Source organism: Nylanderia fulva, unplaced genomic scaffold (genome assembly GCF_048542155.1).
Source record: "Nylanderia fulva isolate GAGA-0341 unplaced genomic scaffold, ASM4854215v1 Scaffold18, whole genome shotgun sequence".
Classification (NCBI taxonomy): domain Eukaryota; kingdom Metazoa; phylum Arthropoda; class Insecta; order Hymenoptera; family Formicidae; genus Nylanderia; species Nylanderia fulva.
In genome coordinates this window covers 2491048-2510532 of record NW_028190055.1, presented here as the reverse complement: position 1 = coordinate 2510532, position 19485 = coordinate 2491048, and the positions used below count along the sequence as shown (strand labels likewise).

Genomic DNA, 19485 nt, shown 5'->3' with positions numbered 1-19485 from the left:
CGCGCCGTTTCCGTCGCCCTCGCCGTCGTCATCGTCAGTGCTGGAGAACTAGACTCTGCCCCGTTCCTTACAGTAAAGTAAACATTTTATTTCGCGAGTGCACTTCGTTAATCATGAAAGCGGCCTACTTTCCCTTGTGTGATTTATGTTTATAGAGAGAATATAATCGGCGCAGAGAGAGAGAGAGAGAGAAGAGGAGAGAGAGAGAGAAAGAGAGTACGCCCTTGACAGCTTCTTCGCGCTCGGAAGAGGGCGGCTCGGATCACTCGGCCCCCATATGACGCCCCACTTAGGCCGCTAGGGCAGCGCATCCGCCACTGGCCGGTGGCGGTGACGAAAAGGGGCTGATGTCAGTGCGGCCACTCGGCGGTGTTCGCTCGTATCGGCAGCAGCAGCAGCAGCAGCAGCAGCGGCGGCGGCGGCGACGACTCGTCGGATGCGCGAACGCGACATCGCACGCATCGGCGTCGTACCGCGAACTAGGCGAGCGAGACCCTCGACAGCGGCATCAGTACCAGCGGCGACAGAAACAGCGACAGAAACAGCGACAAGAGCTCGAGCAAGAGGCAGAGAATCAGGGACAGCAGCGAGAGCTCGAGCAAGAGCGACGACGACGACGAAGACGACGGTGATGCTCGGCGGCGGCCGCGAGATCTCGGCTCCGATCGGCGGTAGACGATTGGCGACGACGCATCTGGCATCCGGTGCGATCGTGGCTGCCGGCGCGTCGCTCGTCCCGAGGCCGAGGTGCCGTTCGTGGAATAATGCGTGTAATTAGGCACGACGACGAGGACGACGCTAGCGCGACGACGAGGCCACGAGGACGGGACGACGGTGGGTCCGGGTCCGCGACCAGGTGCTGCGGCCAGCTACGACGAGGACGATTACTACTACTACCACTACCACCGATACTACTACTACCACCACCACCACCGCCACCACCGCCGCTACTACCACCATCATCATCATCATCATCACCACCACCACCATCATCATTGCAGCTGCAGCAGCGCAATTATGTACGGTTCCGAGATCACGTAGTGTCGGGCGTGTAATTATGTTGTTGTCATCGTCGCGCGGCGCGCCCTGCGTAGCTTCACGGTGAAAATCTGGCGTGAACGGTTCCGCGGTGGAACGGGGAATATGGCGTCGGTCTCGGCCGAGACTCCAGCCAGCCATGGGCACAGCTTCAGTAAGAAGACGTTTCACAAGCCGACGTACTGCCATAGCTGCACGGACATGCTCTGGGGCCTCATACAGCAGGGGTACATCTGCGAAGGTGAGCCTTTACCTTCCCAATGTTCCTCGAGAGCCGTTCCGTTTTACAACAAGGAGGGAGAGGAGTCTTTATTTGTTATGCTAGATACGGGACGCTACATTTTTATATTGTACAAACCAGGAACGACGCGCTTAGCTTATAGTTCTACGTGTAAATAAGAAATGCCAAAGGCGAGATTAGAAAGAGCACGCATCTCTCTCAATCTCCGGAGGATGCGCACAGCTCCGAAGGGCGAACATGCTCCGGAAATACTTGCGCAATCCCAAGAGAAAGAGAGAGAGAGAGAGCTCCGATTTTCCGGAGGTCCGTCTCTTTTAAGCGGGAAAACGAGGGCTCTTCGTCTAATCGGATTTAAGAGAGAGAGAGAGAGAGGGAATAAAAAAAAGGAGATCCTCGTCGACACCTTGAAAAGTTTCAAGCGAGCGCTTTCGAAAAAAAACGAGGCGAGGGTCGATCGATAGCGGGAACCCGCGCGCTCGGAAAGATACCAGGAAGATTCCTCCTAGGGATGGATCTCCCGTGGCGCGAGTCCCGAATGTTGAATGACAGATCCGCGGGCGGCTTTGTTCAATCCGGGTCAGGGTGTCGCGTTCTCCCGACAGAGTTCTCCTCGCATTTTAGCGCCTCTCGTCGCGCGAACACGCGCCAGCCGCGAATCGGAGCAACGGAGAGACAGATGGCTTCGCAGAGAGAGAGAGAGAGAGAGATTTGTGTCGAGAAAAACATGGAAAGAGGAACCTGGAAAGGGGGTCGTGAGGGTGGAAGGGGCTGACGACGGCGTACGCAGATCGCAGAGGGCGCGAGCGCGAACGCGCGCCCACCTTTCACGAGCATCGATCGCGAGAGGTGGGGTAGGATGGCTCTGAAAGACCATGGATAAGGTTGCCGGAGGAAAGGGTTCCGAGGGCCGCTCGGCGGCACCGGCGGCAAAGAGGGTTGCCCCGAGGTGGGGGTGAAAGAGAGAGAGAGAGCTCCGCTCTGACGGGTAAAGAGGCGTAAAGGACCTTCGTTGTAACGCGAGCAGAAACGAGCCTTGTGTGTCCGAGCTGTCGGACTCTTTCGGAATGTTCGATGAAGAGGACTGCCTTAGATGTATCGAGCGTCATTCAGGGGGAAGGGTTGGAAAGGGAGGGAAATCATTTTGTCTCTCTTACCTGAAAGATAAATTTAATTGCAGGGACGCGTATATGATACATAAAATCTATAAAATATATATGTACGTACGTCAAATGTATACAAGTGTGTGCGCGCGTTAGATGTATTTTTAGCGTCTGAAAAAAGGGAGGAAAAAGATAACGTAATAAGAGTAAAAATATTCGTTAGAAACTGATGGCCTTTATAGTCACAAAAAAGTGGGAAACATTATGGGGAGGAAAAAATGTTTAACCGCGCTGCTTATATAAGTGCGGCTCGTAAAAAGTCGTACAAAGTGATCGGTAAAGCTATCTATCGCTGCTTTATTTAAAAAAAAAAAAAAAAAGATGTTAGGCTTTTTTATTTCGAATATTTGGACATTATGCGTTTGAAGGTCAACGTGTTAATTACAAACGTACCTCTCACGCATTTTTTAAATTACGCGAATGGAATCTTAAATACCACGATTAATTTAATTTCAAGAAATTTTGCCAATTGAATTATAAGAAATTAGAACTCGAAAAGATGCGCGATTGAATATTAACTTTACATTCTTGTTATGGGAATCACTTTTTCATCTCATAATCGGATCCGAGATTTGAATCGATATTTTTTATGGAACTTTCACAGAGTGCCATTAAAAACTGCAATTGAAAAGAAAATATTTTTTCGAAAAATCTACACTCTTACTAAAAATTTATCACTACTGAAAGGAAATTTGCAATTTTATTGTACAATACGTAAAATTGGCTATCCATGTATTTAGACATCAGTAATCAGACTATTATTATTTCTAATCAAAATTCTCTTTGAGAGATATTCTCTGAAATGTTTTGGAAAAGCCAGAGATCTATCCATCATCAAAATTTTAGAAATACAATGCTATTAATTTTACAGTAGTGAAAGATAAAGCGTTATATCTCTAAAGCCATTGTTAAACCTTGCTACAATGTATTGATCGCTTTGCTGTCGGTTGCTTTAAATAAAGTTGTTGTTTTTATGTCTGCAAATTATACTTAATATTTTGTAAGTTTAAATTCAATCTACGGGATAGAATTCTAATAATTCTTTATAAACTTTGTCGAAACACAACTTAATGCTCATGCTTATTTTTTCTTCATCCCACGTTTAAGATTTGACGCTTCTCGAATAATTCATTGTATCCTATTTGCTTTAATATTATTTTATTGCATACATTGAACAATATTCTGATATGAATATTTGGATGTGCTTTTTTTATAAATAGAACATCAATCTATTAAATATTTCACAATTTATGTCTGTGTTTATATAATGATTGGAGCACTTACAATTTTCTTGTGCTAACAAAATTTACAATTTTTTTTTAACTTTGTACTTTTGTAGAATTTTGCAACAACTTTTTAACTATTCTCAACACTGCTTCATTTATTATTTAATTTTAATTTAATTTAATGTTTACCAGTATTACATATTTCATATACAAAAAGAGTCTTGACACGTTCACATATTATACTTACAATTAGTATATTCGTGACATTCCGATTCACACAAATTGTTAATCTATGTTCTGTGTTGCGCAATTTTATAGCTAGCCTACAATTAACATGAATAAATAATTTCTTATATAAATTTTCCACTTGCGCGACTTTTTAAAACGATATGTCATAGTAAAGGTAATAAATGACAAACGTGACACAAATCTGTTTAAAACGTAAAAAGTGTACTTAACATGAAGATTGTAATTAAATCTTCTCTAAATCTCTTGCGATATCATGCGCAGTAATCGCGTACGACATCACATGCAATAGTAATTTTTTAATATCTTACACATCAGTTAATGCTTTATTATTGTTATGTAAGTGGGTAGTAGAAACTATAATGCTGATGATGATTATAAATAATATAATATTTATTTTTATAGATTAAATGTGACATATTTGCATTAACGATTAAAAAACATGATCACTTTAATTATATTTATTTATTATTTTGAAACATCGAGAATAATATATCTAATTATATGTAAAACTTGGAAAATGATAAATTTTCAAGAGCGAAAATATTTATGAATAGACATATCTCTCTCTCTTTCTCTCTCTCTCTCTCTCTCTCTTTTTCTATGAAACACAAATGTCAGATGAATGTCTTTGTAAACAATAGTGTCCACTGTCACATACGACTCGAGAATACCCTGTATACATTTGAATTTACTATTATCATACTGAACAAACAACAATTTACTATTATCACACTGAACAGACTAAGTAATAACTAATTATTTAGTTTATTTATTCTTGTCAATATTTTTTTATCATTTTTTAATTAGATTTTCCATAACATTTTACATAAATAGAGAAGGATACGAAGCAATATATGAGTGATCTAATTAACAATAAACGCAATTGTTATTATAATATTGCAGTCAAAAGTTGATCTTATAGTTATAGCCTAGAACTGCACTGATAAATATAATTTACACAAATCTGAGAATAAAAAAAATAAAGAAATAAGTTTAGTCACACATTCGGAGAAGGATATTCGATTTTTTTATTTATTACACAAATTATTTTTCATATTTTTTTGCAAAATTTTTGAATAGTTTAATTGCTTGGTATTCTTTTTTATATATAATGCACATAAATATTTTATATTTACCAGATAACACATTCTTCAAAATAGGTTTTTTTCGTTATTCGTACAAAGTTCACATATCCTTTTTTTCTGCTTTTCTCTGAAACAACAAAAATTTATTGCGAAATTACAGCGAGTGGTGTGCCATTATTAAAAAGGATCGAACGTAACCATTAGGAGTTATGTACACAATTGATTTTAGACACGAGAGTTTAAAGTGTCATGTTATAATTTCATCGTATTGTTTTAGATTGTGTTTATCGCGCGATAGAAAAATATCTCGACTGAGGAAATATTTTGCAACACAGATGAATGTGTATTACATTTGGATTTTTGTATTCCTCTTATACATACACATAATATGCAAACTGAAGAGAACAAGATTGCAGCATAGACAATTAATAATATAATAGATGAGATCACTCTATAAAATTATTGTGATATTTTTCGTACTCTTCAAAATTATTTAACAATATCACACCGTTTTGGCTGAAGCAATTGGTTGATTTGTTATGTTATATACTACAATCAGAATTATTACAAATACGACAATCAAAATTAGATTCAAAAAATATATATACATATATATATATATATAGAGGAATTCGAAAATAATATGTTGAGGCTGAGTTTTCCAACTTCTTGGTAAGTTTTATCCGAAAGGTAGCTATTTTCGTCTCTTTTCAGATAAGTTCTAAAAAAAGAGACAAAGATATGCTATCTGTCAGGTAGGTATAAAACTTACTAAGAAGTTAGAACAACCGGCCCTTAATGTTGGAATGAAAATACACGTGTACACTTGAGATACACGTGATTGTCGACAGATTGATACAATGTATAGATTCATCTTTCTTCCCGAGATCAAACGCGATTTAAAGCATGCTTATCTAGTGCATTTCTTATTATCTTTAGCCTTACTTTTGCTATTCTCAAATCTGCGATCTTAGATAAAATTGACAACATTGATAGACTTGCAAGCAATAGACTTCTTTTATCTCTGATTTTTCGCATTTAGAACAAGATAATATATGTTTTCTCGAAAAAAAAGGAAGATAAAGAGCAACCGTGATAAAGCTCGCGGTTGAATATGTATGCATATATTAAAAGACTAATCGTTTGATGAAAAAAATTCCATGTTACCGTGTTCTTTATATTAGATACTCGATTGATACCGATTTTTTTCTGTACGTGTGTTTATACAAATCCACCTGGACTTGATAAAATCGTAAGCGTCATAAGTGCCTTGACATTTATTATATAGAAAGAGAGCTTCTTGATACTTCATGCCTCTTCATGGTTGAAGAAGACGTGGAAAGAAATTAAATGAACATGGATAAACGAATTTCTTTTTTTTTTTTTTTTCACGACCATAACGAATACGATCCTTTCCGATTTAAACTACCCACTCGAAGAGTTAAAGTTAACCCGGTATTCGTGGTCGATCGTCGATGGTGGCTGATGGCGCCTTCTTAACGAAGCGGATGCACAGTACTATTTCGGGCCGCACCTGCGCGTCGATGCGACAAATTTCCCACATCTTGCCTGATTAGCGTTTGCAAGAGCGCGATAGAACTCGATCATTACCGCTCGCGCGAAGAATACGACACTTGTCACGTCACTTGCCTGCGTCCTTTTAACGGATAATGATATGCAAATCATGGTGTTTTAATCGTATCACAATTATTTTTGTCATTTCTCAATATTAATATCATTATTATCCCTTTAAATTTATAAATAATCTTTAGAGATCGAGAAGCTGTCAAATATTTTCTGAAAGGAAAAAAATATATATATATGTCACTTTTCCAAAAGAATATGCAGATGATAAGAATACCATAAAGATTGAAACCCATTACTTTTTATTAAACAGGTGTAATAGAGGCTACGCGAAAGATTTGATAAATATTTATGACCCATATATGCGAATCGCAATTAACGAATAAAAATATTAAATAAAATGTCAAAATTTGTAACTAAGAAGCCGTGTTTGATTCTCGACGTTTTACATTGTGAAAGGTCAGAAGATCTCGTTACAAATTACGACATGAGTGGCTCCTATTGACATGGTCCAGTATCGCTTACAATTAGTCTGTAAATCCTTTGTTCGATAATTGAATAGCAAATTAATTTTCTGTATATATGTCTCTGCTTTTTTTTCTAAAATTCTTTTTCTATTACAGTGTGTAACTTCGTGGTGCACGACCGCTGTCTCAAGGCCGTCGTCTCTCCCTGCTCCAGCATCGCGGCAAGCCTGATTAAGGTAGGATAATAATCAATCTCCGCTACATCGCACGATTAACCGCCTATATGCATAAAAATATAACATCTATATTTACCGATTTTGTTTCATTTATGTGGCAATAAAAAGGCAATCTTTTTCTCCAGAGATATCACGAAATAATTAAAACATTGCAGTAAAAATAATTAGTATAAATTTGATCTCTCTGTCTTATATCTCTGTCATGATAATATACGTAATATAAAATTAAGAGTGTTTCTTTATTATATTGCAGAACCCGGTTGCACACTGTTGGTCCGAACAAGTACATCACAAAAGAAAATTTTGCAACGTTTGTCGGAAACGTTTGGATGATAATAATCCATCCATACACTGCGAAAGTGAGTTGAAACATGCCCAGGGTGTGAAATTTTGAATCCTTGTATTAGCTAATAAGTGTCATCTTTGTAAATTTATATGAAGAAGACTCTCTAAAAAGATACCCTTGTTTGTTGCTAGTATGCGAGTACTTCGTGCACATAGAATGCCAAGACTTCGCGGTGGCAGACTGCAAGGAGAATGCCACGTACTTGCCTGGGAAGGACCTATCAGCAGTGAAACACACTCATCACTGGCGAGAAGGCAATCTTCCAAGCAGCTCGAAATGCGCCGTATGCAAGAAGAGTTGTTTTACTGTCGAGTGCCTTGCCGGGTTTCGTTGCGAGTGGTGCGGCATGACGGTAAAAAACGGATTTATATATTACTTTTGTTTCGTTAACGGAATTAATATAGAATGAAACGTTGCTGTATGCCAATTTTACACATAATTTTTAAAGTGAAATACACGAAAGTATATTCTTGAATTAAATAGAAATATTCCGTTAGCATGACTTTAAATTTCATCTCCTCTTAATGTATAAACATTTAATAATAAATTTTAATTTCGTCTCTTAGTCGCACGCGTATTGTTACAAGAATATCCCCCAAGAATGCACCTTTGGTAACTTGGAACCAATTTACCTGCCACCACATGCAGTTAGTATTCCGCGTACCGAAGTTCCCATGGAAGCCATCATTGGAGTACAAGTGCGTCGTAAAGAAGTCTCGACCCGTGAGTATTCTTGCCGTAAGTGTCTATCGTGTAAATACGCGGTGTGCGTGTTAACAGGTAATTAGAATAAATGGAATGAGGAATTGCATTTTATCACAAAATTTGTGCCGCAAAGGCTCGTTGATATTTTATTAATCGGTCCCACCGGAAATATAATTTGGACATTAAAACAGAATATTCTTTTTAAAAAGAGATAAAAAGAAGTTATAAAACGAAATCTCTTCTAATAAAACAGATTTATTAACATATAGTCGCGTATAAAAATGTCAATACTGACATAAATGAAATTGTATCTGTAATTTGTACGATAAAGAAAAAGAAAACACATGTTTTACATTGATAATTACCAATGCACGCATTTATCTAGATATATAGCATAATTATAGTTTTGTGTGTATATGTCACATTAAATATATATTATTTTCTTGAATTACCAGAAAGATTTATATCTCCATGAATAATATCGATGTATCAAACTCAGATAACACATAATGGCAAATATATGAGAGCAAAATGTCCGTTTTAATTGAGTATTTTACACGTTAATTATCGCGTTCTTTCTATCTTTCTCTTCACCGTTGCACTGAGTTTCATTGTCGATTAGCGCTTTATAAAAGTTTCTTCAATCAATCTCATTCTTGCATTTCGGTATTACCTATTGACACAATCTATTATTTTCACACCTGTGTAAGTCATACATGTTATGAGATTTTATATCTATTTTACTATGCATAGCACCTGTACATGTATGCAAATATGCACCAATGATTGGTAGCAAAATATATTGTACATTTATATATTAAAGTTTAAAAGGGAATGTATAACAAAATATATATATATATATATATATATATATATATATATATATACATATATATATACATTCGTAGAAGTATATTCTTGTAAAGATAATATTCAACCAATTTTTGGAACATAAATTTTTTTGCATGAGTTTTATTTTAGCACTCACTCACACATATACGCGTGTATAAATACCGTCGGTTTGTAAACATATATCTGTTCTTCCTTCTTTTCAGAGCATGCAACGCGCGTTGACTTTCTTCGATATGTGAAACGAGAAAGACCCTATCTGTATTCTAAAGGATTATCGCCTCAAACTTTCATATTGTTTCGTTTAATCATAAATTGCAAAATGTTTATTTACATGAAATATTATTAATCAAAATTTATCATTGATTTAATATATTTCCAATATTTCACATATATATAAATATATGTGTACTTTTACATATTTGCTACTTGCAGTTTCTTGCACTCTCAGCTTTTCAAACATTTTTTCAAAGAATAAATTAAAAATTAAATAAAATAATTTCTTACAAAATGTACTTTTGTGATCTAACAACAATCTTTGCGTATCGTTGACATGCCTTAAACTCAATCTGTGCTGGATACAGAATCATTAGAAATAAACTTTTGGGTTATATATAAAATGTGTGATTGTGCTACCTATAATCATTACAACATTCACAATTCTATATTCAACTATTTGTATCATCAAATATTATCACGTGAGAATTTGTTGTAAAAATTGTGTTATCATCGCGTATCATCATTATCACAGCAGCTGAAGAGTTGTAAATTTGTCCATTGTATAGGTCTAGAGAGTCTAGATGATTATATACGTATACACTCTATGTGAATCTTAAGCTGCGTAAAAATAAATTGTTAATTGTACTGAAATCATAGTCTTCTCAACATTGAAGCTACATCTGTTTTAATTACGCGTATTCTGTTTATAATATTCGTAAACTATATGGCTTTTGTGGCTGATTGCTCTTATTGATCGCTAATTTCAATGTGCTTTTAATAGGCGTCAAATATTTTGACACAGCATCTTTTTTTTCTAGAGCTTCGTAATTAGATTAACGTTGATTAGAGAAAAATATTGGCATTTACTGAATAATTACATCTTTACGAGAAAAATACAAAAGAAGCTGAAAGTAGTGACATTTTATTTGATTTTTTTAATTAGAAGTCTGTTATTCGACATCATAGAAAGCAGAAAACGCCTGTTTCGTCTACGCCTAACGTAATGATAAGTAAATTTGATAGTGCGAAAAAAAAACACACAATAGTTTTGTAATAGTTATAAACGTATCTAAGAGGAGAAAGAGAAATTTTGTAAAGTTGAAAAGTTGTGGTAACCGATTAAAATATTCGGTCTACCTTTGCTTCTATGTGAAGATAACATCGGAGAGCAATTCGATTTCGCTGAGAGTGAGCAAAATGGGGCTGCAGGCCGCCTAGCCGAAGCTTTGAGGCGCCTTTCGCTAGTTTTGCCACGTAGCTGCCATGGAAATTGTCATGCTTCCCCTCCTTATGTTCGAGGTATCTAGAATATTATCATCCTCAGACATTCATCTGTGTGAATGTACTCAATTCTAAAATGTACCTATCGTACAAGATTGGAGAGTAAATTGAAATTTATATGCTGTAGTGCTCTGTCGCTATTATTAGCTCTCTTTACGTGTAATCACTTAACATTTGCGATTGAGAGAAAGTGCTATATTAAAAAACATGATCGTATTTATTTATACATTTTTTTAAGTTTGCCTAACAGCAATGCAGATATTTAGCTTTCTGCTTCTATCATATATTTTTTGACATTAATATCAAATGACATTATACTGCTACGTATATATAAGAATATATACACATTCTATACGCCTCTCTATAAAACCTAATAATGTATACTCTAATTTTGTGCTTGTCACAGTTTTAACTTATATAAATATGGTTTATATATAAGAAATAAGTATGTAATTTTGTAAAAGATCGGGCGAGCATTTTTTCGATAGGTGATTCCTTATAGAGTAAGATTATTATCCATCTTGTAAATTTCTTTTGATTCAAATAATATGACGTTGATGAGCTATATGATACAAGAAACTTAATCTTAAGACGTAGGAAACAATGATAAATATTTCTCAAAGCATAATAAATAAATATATATATATACATACATACATATATATATATATATATATATATATATATATATATATATATATATATAATACGTTGTCACGCGACATGCATTTACATAAATATCATGATGCACCAACCTTTTTTTATGGATGTTATTTTGTTAATGTTTACGTTTTAGCATGTATGTATGTCTCGCTTCAGTGCATGCACTGTCATTCAGCCCACTGGATGCTATGAGATTCCATGATGCTTATCACTCTACTATGCAGTGAAATGAAGTTCAAGAATACTACTGACTAATTCTTCCTATCGTGTGTGTGTTCTACAAACCCATCGTAAATAATCGATGGTAAGAAATGCGTAATTTATTCTTGAATGATAAACAGAGTCATTATACAATGTTGTGCTCTTTGTGTTTTATAAATTTCTTTTCAATTCTCATTCATTAGTCTTCTTAAAGTGCCTGATTCAAGTGCGAATATTTTTATACAACAAATTTGTGATTTATATTCTCCTCTCTAATATATGTATATCGAAAGCTGGCAATTTTCAATATAATTGATAATAATAAATATATGATTATAATATTTATATATATAAAGATGAAATTGTTTTACTTATCGGATGATTAAAAATTTCATGTTTTTCGTATAAAATATATTATAACGCTTTTTTGAAAAAAATACCATTAATGTTATCTGAGTAATGAAGAAATAAATTTTTCGCGTTAGAATTCAGACAATGCGGAAGAAGATGTATTATACATTTAGATTGTATGTTTCATTTAGGTCGTACATTTTTTGTTATTCCAGATATATTTTCCAACATTCGAAATACCCTTTTTTCTGTGTTCACAGCGCGAAGCACATCAGAGGAATTTAGCGACGGAGCGAGGTATCGTGACAATGGAGAACCGACACAAGGCGCAGCGCATGGCCGTGATCCGCGTTCTCCTAAAGAGAAAGAAGACAAAGAAAGAGGTGACGAAGGTATTTCAATACATCTTTCGATTATAACGGTTTCGGGATTTTTTTTTGCCCCTAATCTCCGTGAATCTGCTGTCTTGATTTTTTTTTCATTTTTATTTTTTACATTACAGAAATGATTAAGGTATACGACGGCAACAGCTCCTTGAGGCGACGAATATTTCGGGTGATTCCGGTACCCAGGCAGGCTACGACAGAACAAGTTCTCACATTGGCACTGCGCGCATTTCACATTACGAAAGATCCTAGTATGCATACAAAAAATCTTATTTGTATAGTAAACATACGAATCTCTTGTTAAGTTTATTCATCGAACTAATGTATTTTTTCCCTCCTTTCTTGAAAAATTTAGGTACCTTTTACTTAACTGACCTGTATGCCGAGGAGGAAACTGAATTATGTGACCCGACGCCTGTTTTAAATTTAAATCGCCAAGAAGGCAAACGTCCGGCTGTGTTCTTACGATTTAAGTAAGTTTACATTACATTTATCTGAATTGAAAAATATATAGAAAAATATATAGAATCCCGCTTTTATTATATTGTATTTTTTTAAAAATAATATGGTGTGGAAGTGTGACGCATGTATACTGACGATTGAATAACATCTATATGAAAAGCAAAAAGGAATTTTGATACAATATTACAATGTGATTTCAGAAATAATGACAGTGGAGAGGTACGAGTTTATCCCGGCAAATTGCAGGTATCAGAGTCATTCTGTATAGTACCTGTCACCGAAGCAACAACTGTTGCGGACTTAATAAACGAGGCACTCGAGAAGTTTGGTTTACAAAATTTTAATTGCGACGATTATAGGTGCAGTGAAATTCTTTTAGATCGTGGAGGTACGTTTTCACATTTAAGTTTGATGTTTACGATTTGTGTTATTCGAATATTTTTTATGATTCTGTGTTTTAAGTGTATATATGTTATTGCATGAGATATAAGGAGAATTTTATATGTATATCAGTGACGGAAAGAGTTTTGTCCTGGGACGAAAGACCTTGGGATATCGTTAAGAAGCTGGGAAAAGATTCTATTAGGCAAATGGAACTGATGCGGTTCTATCTACAGTTAAAGCAAGACCCTCATGGACCCAACTTGGCTTTATTCGTGGGTAACTTGCCGCAAAATCTTTCTGAAAGGAGCTATGAGAATATGTTGACAGAATTTTTAGGAAAAGGTTGGTGATTTGACAAAAAGTAAAATAAATATATAATATGTATATAATAGAAATTTACGCGTGGCTCTTTTTAAACTTTATAGAAAATAGGTTTTCATCAATTGGCCCAATTTATTACGAATACGGTTCGATGGTCATTATATACGAAGATTCGAATAAAGCGGTCAGAGCATTATATGCGTTGCGAGAGTCAAAATACGAAGACAAGCATCTTCTAGGTATATATAATATCACATATAATTTCATATAGTTTTTAGATTTAACGCGGATAAACTAGATAAGCATATATGTATCGCTTGTCAACAATTGATATAAAAAGTTATATGATTGTTAGTTTTAATGAGATATATATTGAAATATTTGCTCAATTTAATTCTTTTTTTTCTACCAGTAATGCTTTTACCGAGTATCGAGCCAAGTATGGTACCATCGAGTGTTCAACCATTACTCGTGTTTGTAAATGTAAAATCTGGCGGTTGTCAAGGACTCCAGCTAATTTCTAGTTTTCGTAAACTATTAAATCCCTACCAAGTGTTTGATCTCGATAATGGCGGACCTCTACCCGGGTAAGTGGATCGCAACTTTAAAGATTAAAATGTGAACTTCGCGAAAGTGAAAGCGCTGAACAGAAATGCATTCCTCGTGTTACAGGCTTTACGTTTTTCGCCACATAAAAGACTACAAGATATTAGTTTGCGGTGGTGATGGAACGATAGGCTGGGTTTTACAATGCTTAGATAATGTGGGCCAGGATAGTGAGTGCTCTTCTCCCGCTTGCGCTATTGTACCTTTGGGAACGGGAAACGATCTTGCGCGTGTACTATGTTGGGGTTCAGGATATACGGGCGACGAGGATCCATTAAACTTGTTGCGAGACGTTATCGATGCTGAAGAAATAATATTAGATAGATGGACCGTAGTTTTTCATCCGGAAGATAAGGAACAGACTCAAGTAGTTGGTAATGCTGCAGGTGAGAAACGAGACTTCTTTTTTTTTTTGTTCAATCTACCGGAAACGAACTTTGTAATTTAAATAGAAAGAAAAATGTCGCAGCATCGTAGCAAGTAACGTCGTATCATGTTACAGGCGCTGGTTCAACAAGCGAAGACAATACGCAAATATATGTAATGAATAATTATTTTGGCATCGGCGTCGATGCGGATTTATGTCTTGACTTTCACAACGCGAGAGAGGAAAACCCTAATAAGTTCAAAAGCAGATTACGAAATAAAGGTGTATATGTAACTATGGGTTTACGTAAGATGGTCAAACGTAAGCCGTGCAAAGATTTACATAAAGAAATTCGGTTAGAAGTAGATGGAAAATTGGTCGATTTACCGCAAGTAGAGGGAATAATTATTCTGAACATTTTAAGGTAATATTTACAGGATTCATTCTTCTTGGAAGAAAAGATTTAATCGTTAGTTTAAACGACACTTTTTTCTCATTATAATTTAGTTGGGGTTCTGGTGCTAATCCTTGGGGACCAGATACCAAAGAAGATCAATTTTATACACCAAATCATTGGGATGGTATGTTAGAAGTTGTCGGAGTCACAGGCGTTATGCACCTTGGACAAATACAGTCGGGTTTACGTACGGCTATGAGAATAGCGCAGGTAAATTAAGATAATATAAAAATTTTACTTTCTTTTTTATCTCTTTTTATTTCTATACAAAATATTAATACACTCTTATTCGTGTTGCTTTATTTTAATTTTTAGGGCGGACACATAAAAATTCACTTAAACTCAGATATACCTGTACAAGTAGACGGCGAACCGTGGGTTCAGAGTCCCGGAGACATTGTAGTCTTGAAGTCTGCACTCAAGGTAACATTTTGAGATCTTATAAAATCGCCCCCTTTCCCTCATAATTCTACAAAAATTACGAACAGAACGTAATGTAGAATTATTTTTTATCGAATCGATACGAGACATGTATCGATATTAATAAACGCGATAATCTTTCTATTTTTAAAATATGATAAATGATGAAAATGTGATTGCGTCTCTTACTCTGTTCGGGTTTAAGTAGAATAATGAGGCGTATATACGTTTTTGTGGCACGTATATTTTTTCAACAGGAGCATCCGTATGTATTAGTTTGTAGTATCTTTTGTTTCTCACATTTATATAATACTCTCTGTATTTTCTCCGTAAAAGCGTAACCTGATTGCTGATACCTATCAGCGCATGCTTTCCTCCCCTAATCGCACTCGACTAATATCTCCTTGTTCCTTTGTTCACTTCAGGCTACCATGTTGAAGAAAAGTAAGATCAAGCGTCGCAATACCGAACCGTCGATTCTACCTGCTAATGGGGAGGGGGGCAAGAGCACGGACGAGTAATCCAACCATACCACAGCTCACAACTGCTCGAACGTTTCGAATCGAGTATTTCGTTCAAGACACGCGACATCTCTCAACCTAGATTCCTCGACGCGCGTAAGCAGCGCGAGAGAGGAGTCTCGGTGTGACAAATCGTGCCGTCTATCTATATAAAGCGTTTCCACCTACAAAAAAAAAAACGATCCGGTCCCTCCTCGTTGATGCATGTAAAACCGATCAAATCTCCGTAACACCTTGTCGATGCCTCGATCCAATGCAGCTAGCTCGAGCTTGTGTCGTAATGTGTGGATTTAGACATTCTATCGGATAGTAGTTAGTTAGTTAGTTTTGCGAGAGTAACGTTTTTCTTCTCTTTTTTCCTCCTTTTTTTCTATACGTATAAGTTGTTGACCCTAAGTTTGCGATCTCTCTATTTCTCTCTCTTTCTATATTTATATATATGTATATGTATACGTATACACATATATATATACGTATCTATTTCTATTTCTATACTTCTATTTTGTCAGCGACATTTTGACTGACATTTTTATCGATTGTGCTCCTTTGTGCGCTCCTTTGATCCTGTCCCTTCCTAGGCTACGATGCTGAAGAAGACTAAGGGTAAAATGAAGCGGCGTAATACAGAATCCAGTATGCAATTGGCGCTTCAGGCTGCACCGTCGAGCGATCCGGACGAAGATATCTTCTGAGTGAACAAACATTTAAAGTGAAAGTGATTCGAACATGCTGCGAAAACGGCAAGAGCACGTAGCCATACATAGAAAGAACTCGATTGACTAGCGTACGTAACAAAATAAAATCGGCCTCGAAATCGTCCGACAGCGGTTGCGCTGCACGAACTTAAAACATAAGTACTTACAACGCGACAAGAAAACACACTGGTAAAAAAAGAGCACGAGAGGGACAGGTAGATAAGGTTTTCGAATACACTAAAACACGTACATACACACACATACAGTACATATATACAGCATTAAATCCATTATCGACTCTAATGATTCTTAATGTTTGTTCTTACATTAATAAAGAAACTAGATCTCATTTTTAAATGTTAATAATTATAGCACTGTACGCGTAGTTTATCAATCAATATTTTTTTAGTAAAATTATAATAGATTTTAAACACACATAATAACACAACACACACACACACACACACATACCTAAACATATACGCATATTAAACAGTATTGAAAGATGCTACACGCGCATACGCGAGCGTAGCTTATGACGACGTTAATTTATATTTACGTTCCAAAGCTTGATAGTGTCGAAGAGAAATGGAAGTCGTAATGTATATTACGTTTCGTATGGTATTTTACCAGTCTCACACAGTATTACGATACGAAACGTGTATCGCGGGATATAAAAAAAAACGCAAACAAGTCAGTTGTTAATAATATATTATATATATATAGAATATTTATGATTAAATATTAATATATTTACATAATATTGTATTAGTATTATACGATATTAAGTTGTGATAATTGTTATGTATGTCTGACTGCTGGGCAGTCTGGAATTCGCTGAGAACCAGTGGCAGTCAGAGTTCCCTAGGATACGGTTTAAGAAAAAGACGGAGATAAATTAATGTAACTTTCGTAACGATAAGAGAGAGACCGCATCGCGGGCTAAGCGCTTTGCCGATCCGTCTCTACATGAGCGAAAAGATATATGTATATATATATATGTAAATATATAGTATATATATATATATATATATATATATATATATATATATATATATGTATCTGCGGATACGCGCCAGACGTGAGAGACGTCCAAAGAGTCGGATTGGCAATGTACTGACTTGTGACAGGCTCCAGGTAACGACGACGAGGTTTTTGACCGAGGTGCATACACCGGCAACATACATTCCACACAGTAACATGGCAAAAGAATGCGAGAGAGACAAAAGAAAAGAGCACAGGAGAGATGTGTATATTTATAAACTATGCCAAAGAGAAGAAGTTTGATGAAGATGATGAAGAGGCTCTTGTAACATGCTAATGTGTACTTAACAAAAAAAAAAAATCGTCGGAACGCGTCGTTCGTACTTGAGCGTCCGTAATTGACGAGCGACGATTAGGACAGGACCACGCGAGAGTCCAGGGCGATATATACTTGTTCTCGAGCACCCAAGGTTCCGAATCCCTTGGCGCGCGCCTCGACTCGATAAGTGCTATCACCGATCGCGAACGATCCTTGATCGAGCACACGACGCAAGCACAACACAAACACACACTCAGATGTACTTTTACCTGATTTCGCTCTCTTGAACATACAACAGGGAAAGGGTACGTTCACGTTGAACCTTCGCGCTGGCATCGTGCGATTTAAAAAAAAATTTAAAAACAAAAAAAAAACAAAGACAACTTCGGTGCCAAACAATTGTATATAATATTATAAAAGTAGGGACTTAAAAAAAATTTAAGACGGATTGCGCGCCAGTTAATCGCGATGGCATTTAATGCGACGGATGAAAAAGAGAGGTATAGTGAATGTGGGTGGGTGGGGTACTTTATTAACGTTAAGAGTATCTTCGGGGAAAGGGGGGGTAAGAAAGAGGAGACTCTTTTTGAATTACGTACGTTGCGTTGTTTCGCGTAAACGTTATAAAAAAAGACAGCGCGTACCTTTGATACGTGAGAGTAATCAAAGGAGGACGATATAGGACTCTTAGTACGCTTTTAGTACGCGCTGTGAACTTAGTTAATTATCTAACTAGACCTCTCTTGGATGTGTCTTCGATTATGAAAATGATTATCAAAAATTTAATCACAACACACACTGGCAACCAAATTTAAACGGAGACCATCATGTCCGGATGATTGATCAGGCCTCCATATGTCACAACCTGCCAACGATGTATACAGGCTCGGTTATTCGTGTTATATCCGGTGTAGCGACATGAATAATCACATCTACGGCAGATTGGAGAAAGAACATTTGTTAATCTGACCAAACTATAGTATATTTGCTGTTGCTATAAAAAAATAGAGAAACAATAAGCTATGAACAATCTACGTATAATAAATCAATGTATGTGCTACAAGGGTTGTTTATTTAGTGATACACCTTTTATGTTCATCTCTATTATTATTATTATATATATATATATATATATATATATATATATGTGCAATATAATACTCCACACGATTTAATTAGTAATATCTCGTTGGCATTTTGGTTCACACTTATATGTACATATATATATATATATATATTTTGTCTTCTATTATTAACTCTGTGATTTATATCACAAGTTTCTAAACGTTAGCTGAAAATAATTTGAAGATGATACATATCGAATAGGGATTTATTTTTAAAAGAGATTTGAAGAATTTTATATTATTTATTTCAATTCCTATAAAAATGGAATTCTTTAGAAATAAATAGCATATACAATAATATATCATTGTGAATTTTGTCAGTTAAATGTAAAATTTTGATCAAATCGCAATTATAAGTTAATAAATTAATAGAAATTAATTTAATAGATAAAGTTTTTTTTCATTTCTCTTTTATATCAGAATTTTTACATATTTTTTAAAAACTTTGAGTTTTAAATAATTAAATAAGATTTATAATGATATTAACAGATAATTATTAAAAATTATGAAAATATTGAATATAATATATACATATATT

At 35.7% G+C, this 19485-nt stretch overlaps 1 protein-coding gene and 1 long non-coding RNA gene across 8 annotated transcripts in view; one reads left to right on the top strand and one right to left on the bottom strand.

Annotated features, from left to right (window-relative positions):
- Positions 1–753: 753 nt before the first annotated feature.
- Positions 754–18886, top strand: LOC114945981 (diacylglycerol kinase theta). Of its 7 annotated transcripts, none has more exons than XM_029322354.2 (18): positions 754–1279; positions 7207–7286; positions 7540–7645; positions 7764–7984; positions 8199–8355; positions 10561–10704; positions 12162–12293; positions 12404–12538; positions 12643–12760; positions 12950–13137; positions 13263–13475; positions 13559–13693; positions 13867–14041; positions 14127–14446; positions 14563–14851; positions 14935–15094; positions 15200–15307; positions 16404–18886. In XM_029322354.2, the coding sequence occupies exons 1-18, from the start codon at positions 1144–1146 to the stop codon at positions 16515–16517; spliced, it is 2931 nt and encodes a 976-aa protein (XP_029178187.1). In that variant the 5' UTR covers positions 754–1143; the 3' UTR covers positions 16518–18886. The 7 variants fall into 7 exon arrangements, with proteins under 7 accessions (XP_029178187.1, XP_029178186.1, XP_029178185.1 ...); XM_029322353.2 differs by having other exon boundaries at positions 8199–8370; positions 12162–12284; XM_029322352.2 differs by having other exon boundaries at positions 8199–8370.
- LOC114945987 (uncharacterized) overlaps positions 3978–19485 on the bottom strand; it is a 141847-nt gene continuing 126339 nt past the window's right edge. Inside the window, exons 3-4 of the long non-coding RNA XR_014924475.1 lie at positions 5051–5126; positions 3978–4878 (exon numbers count right to left, since the gene is read on the bottom strand). This is a non-coding gene — a long non-coding RNA (uncharacterized LOC114945987). The remainder of the gene's footprint in view (positions 4879–5050; positions 5127–19485) is intronic.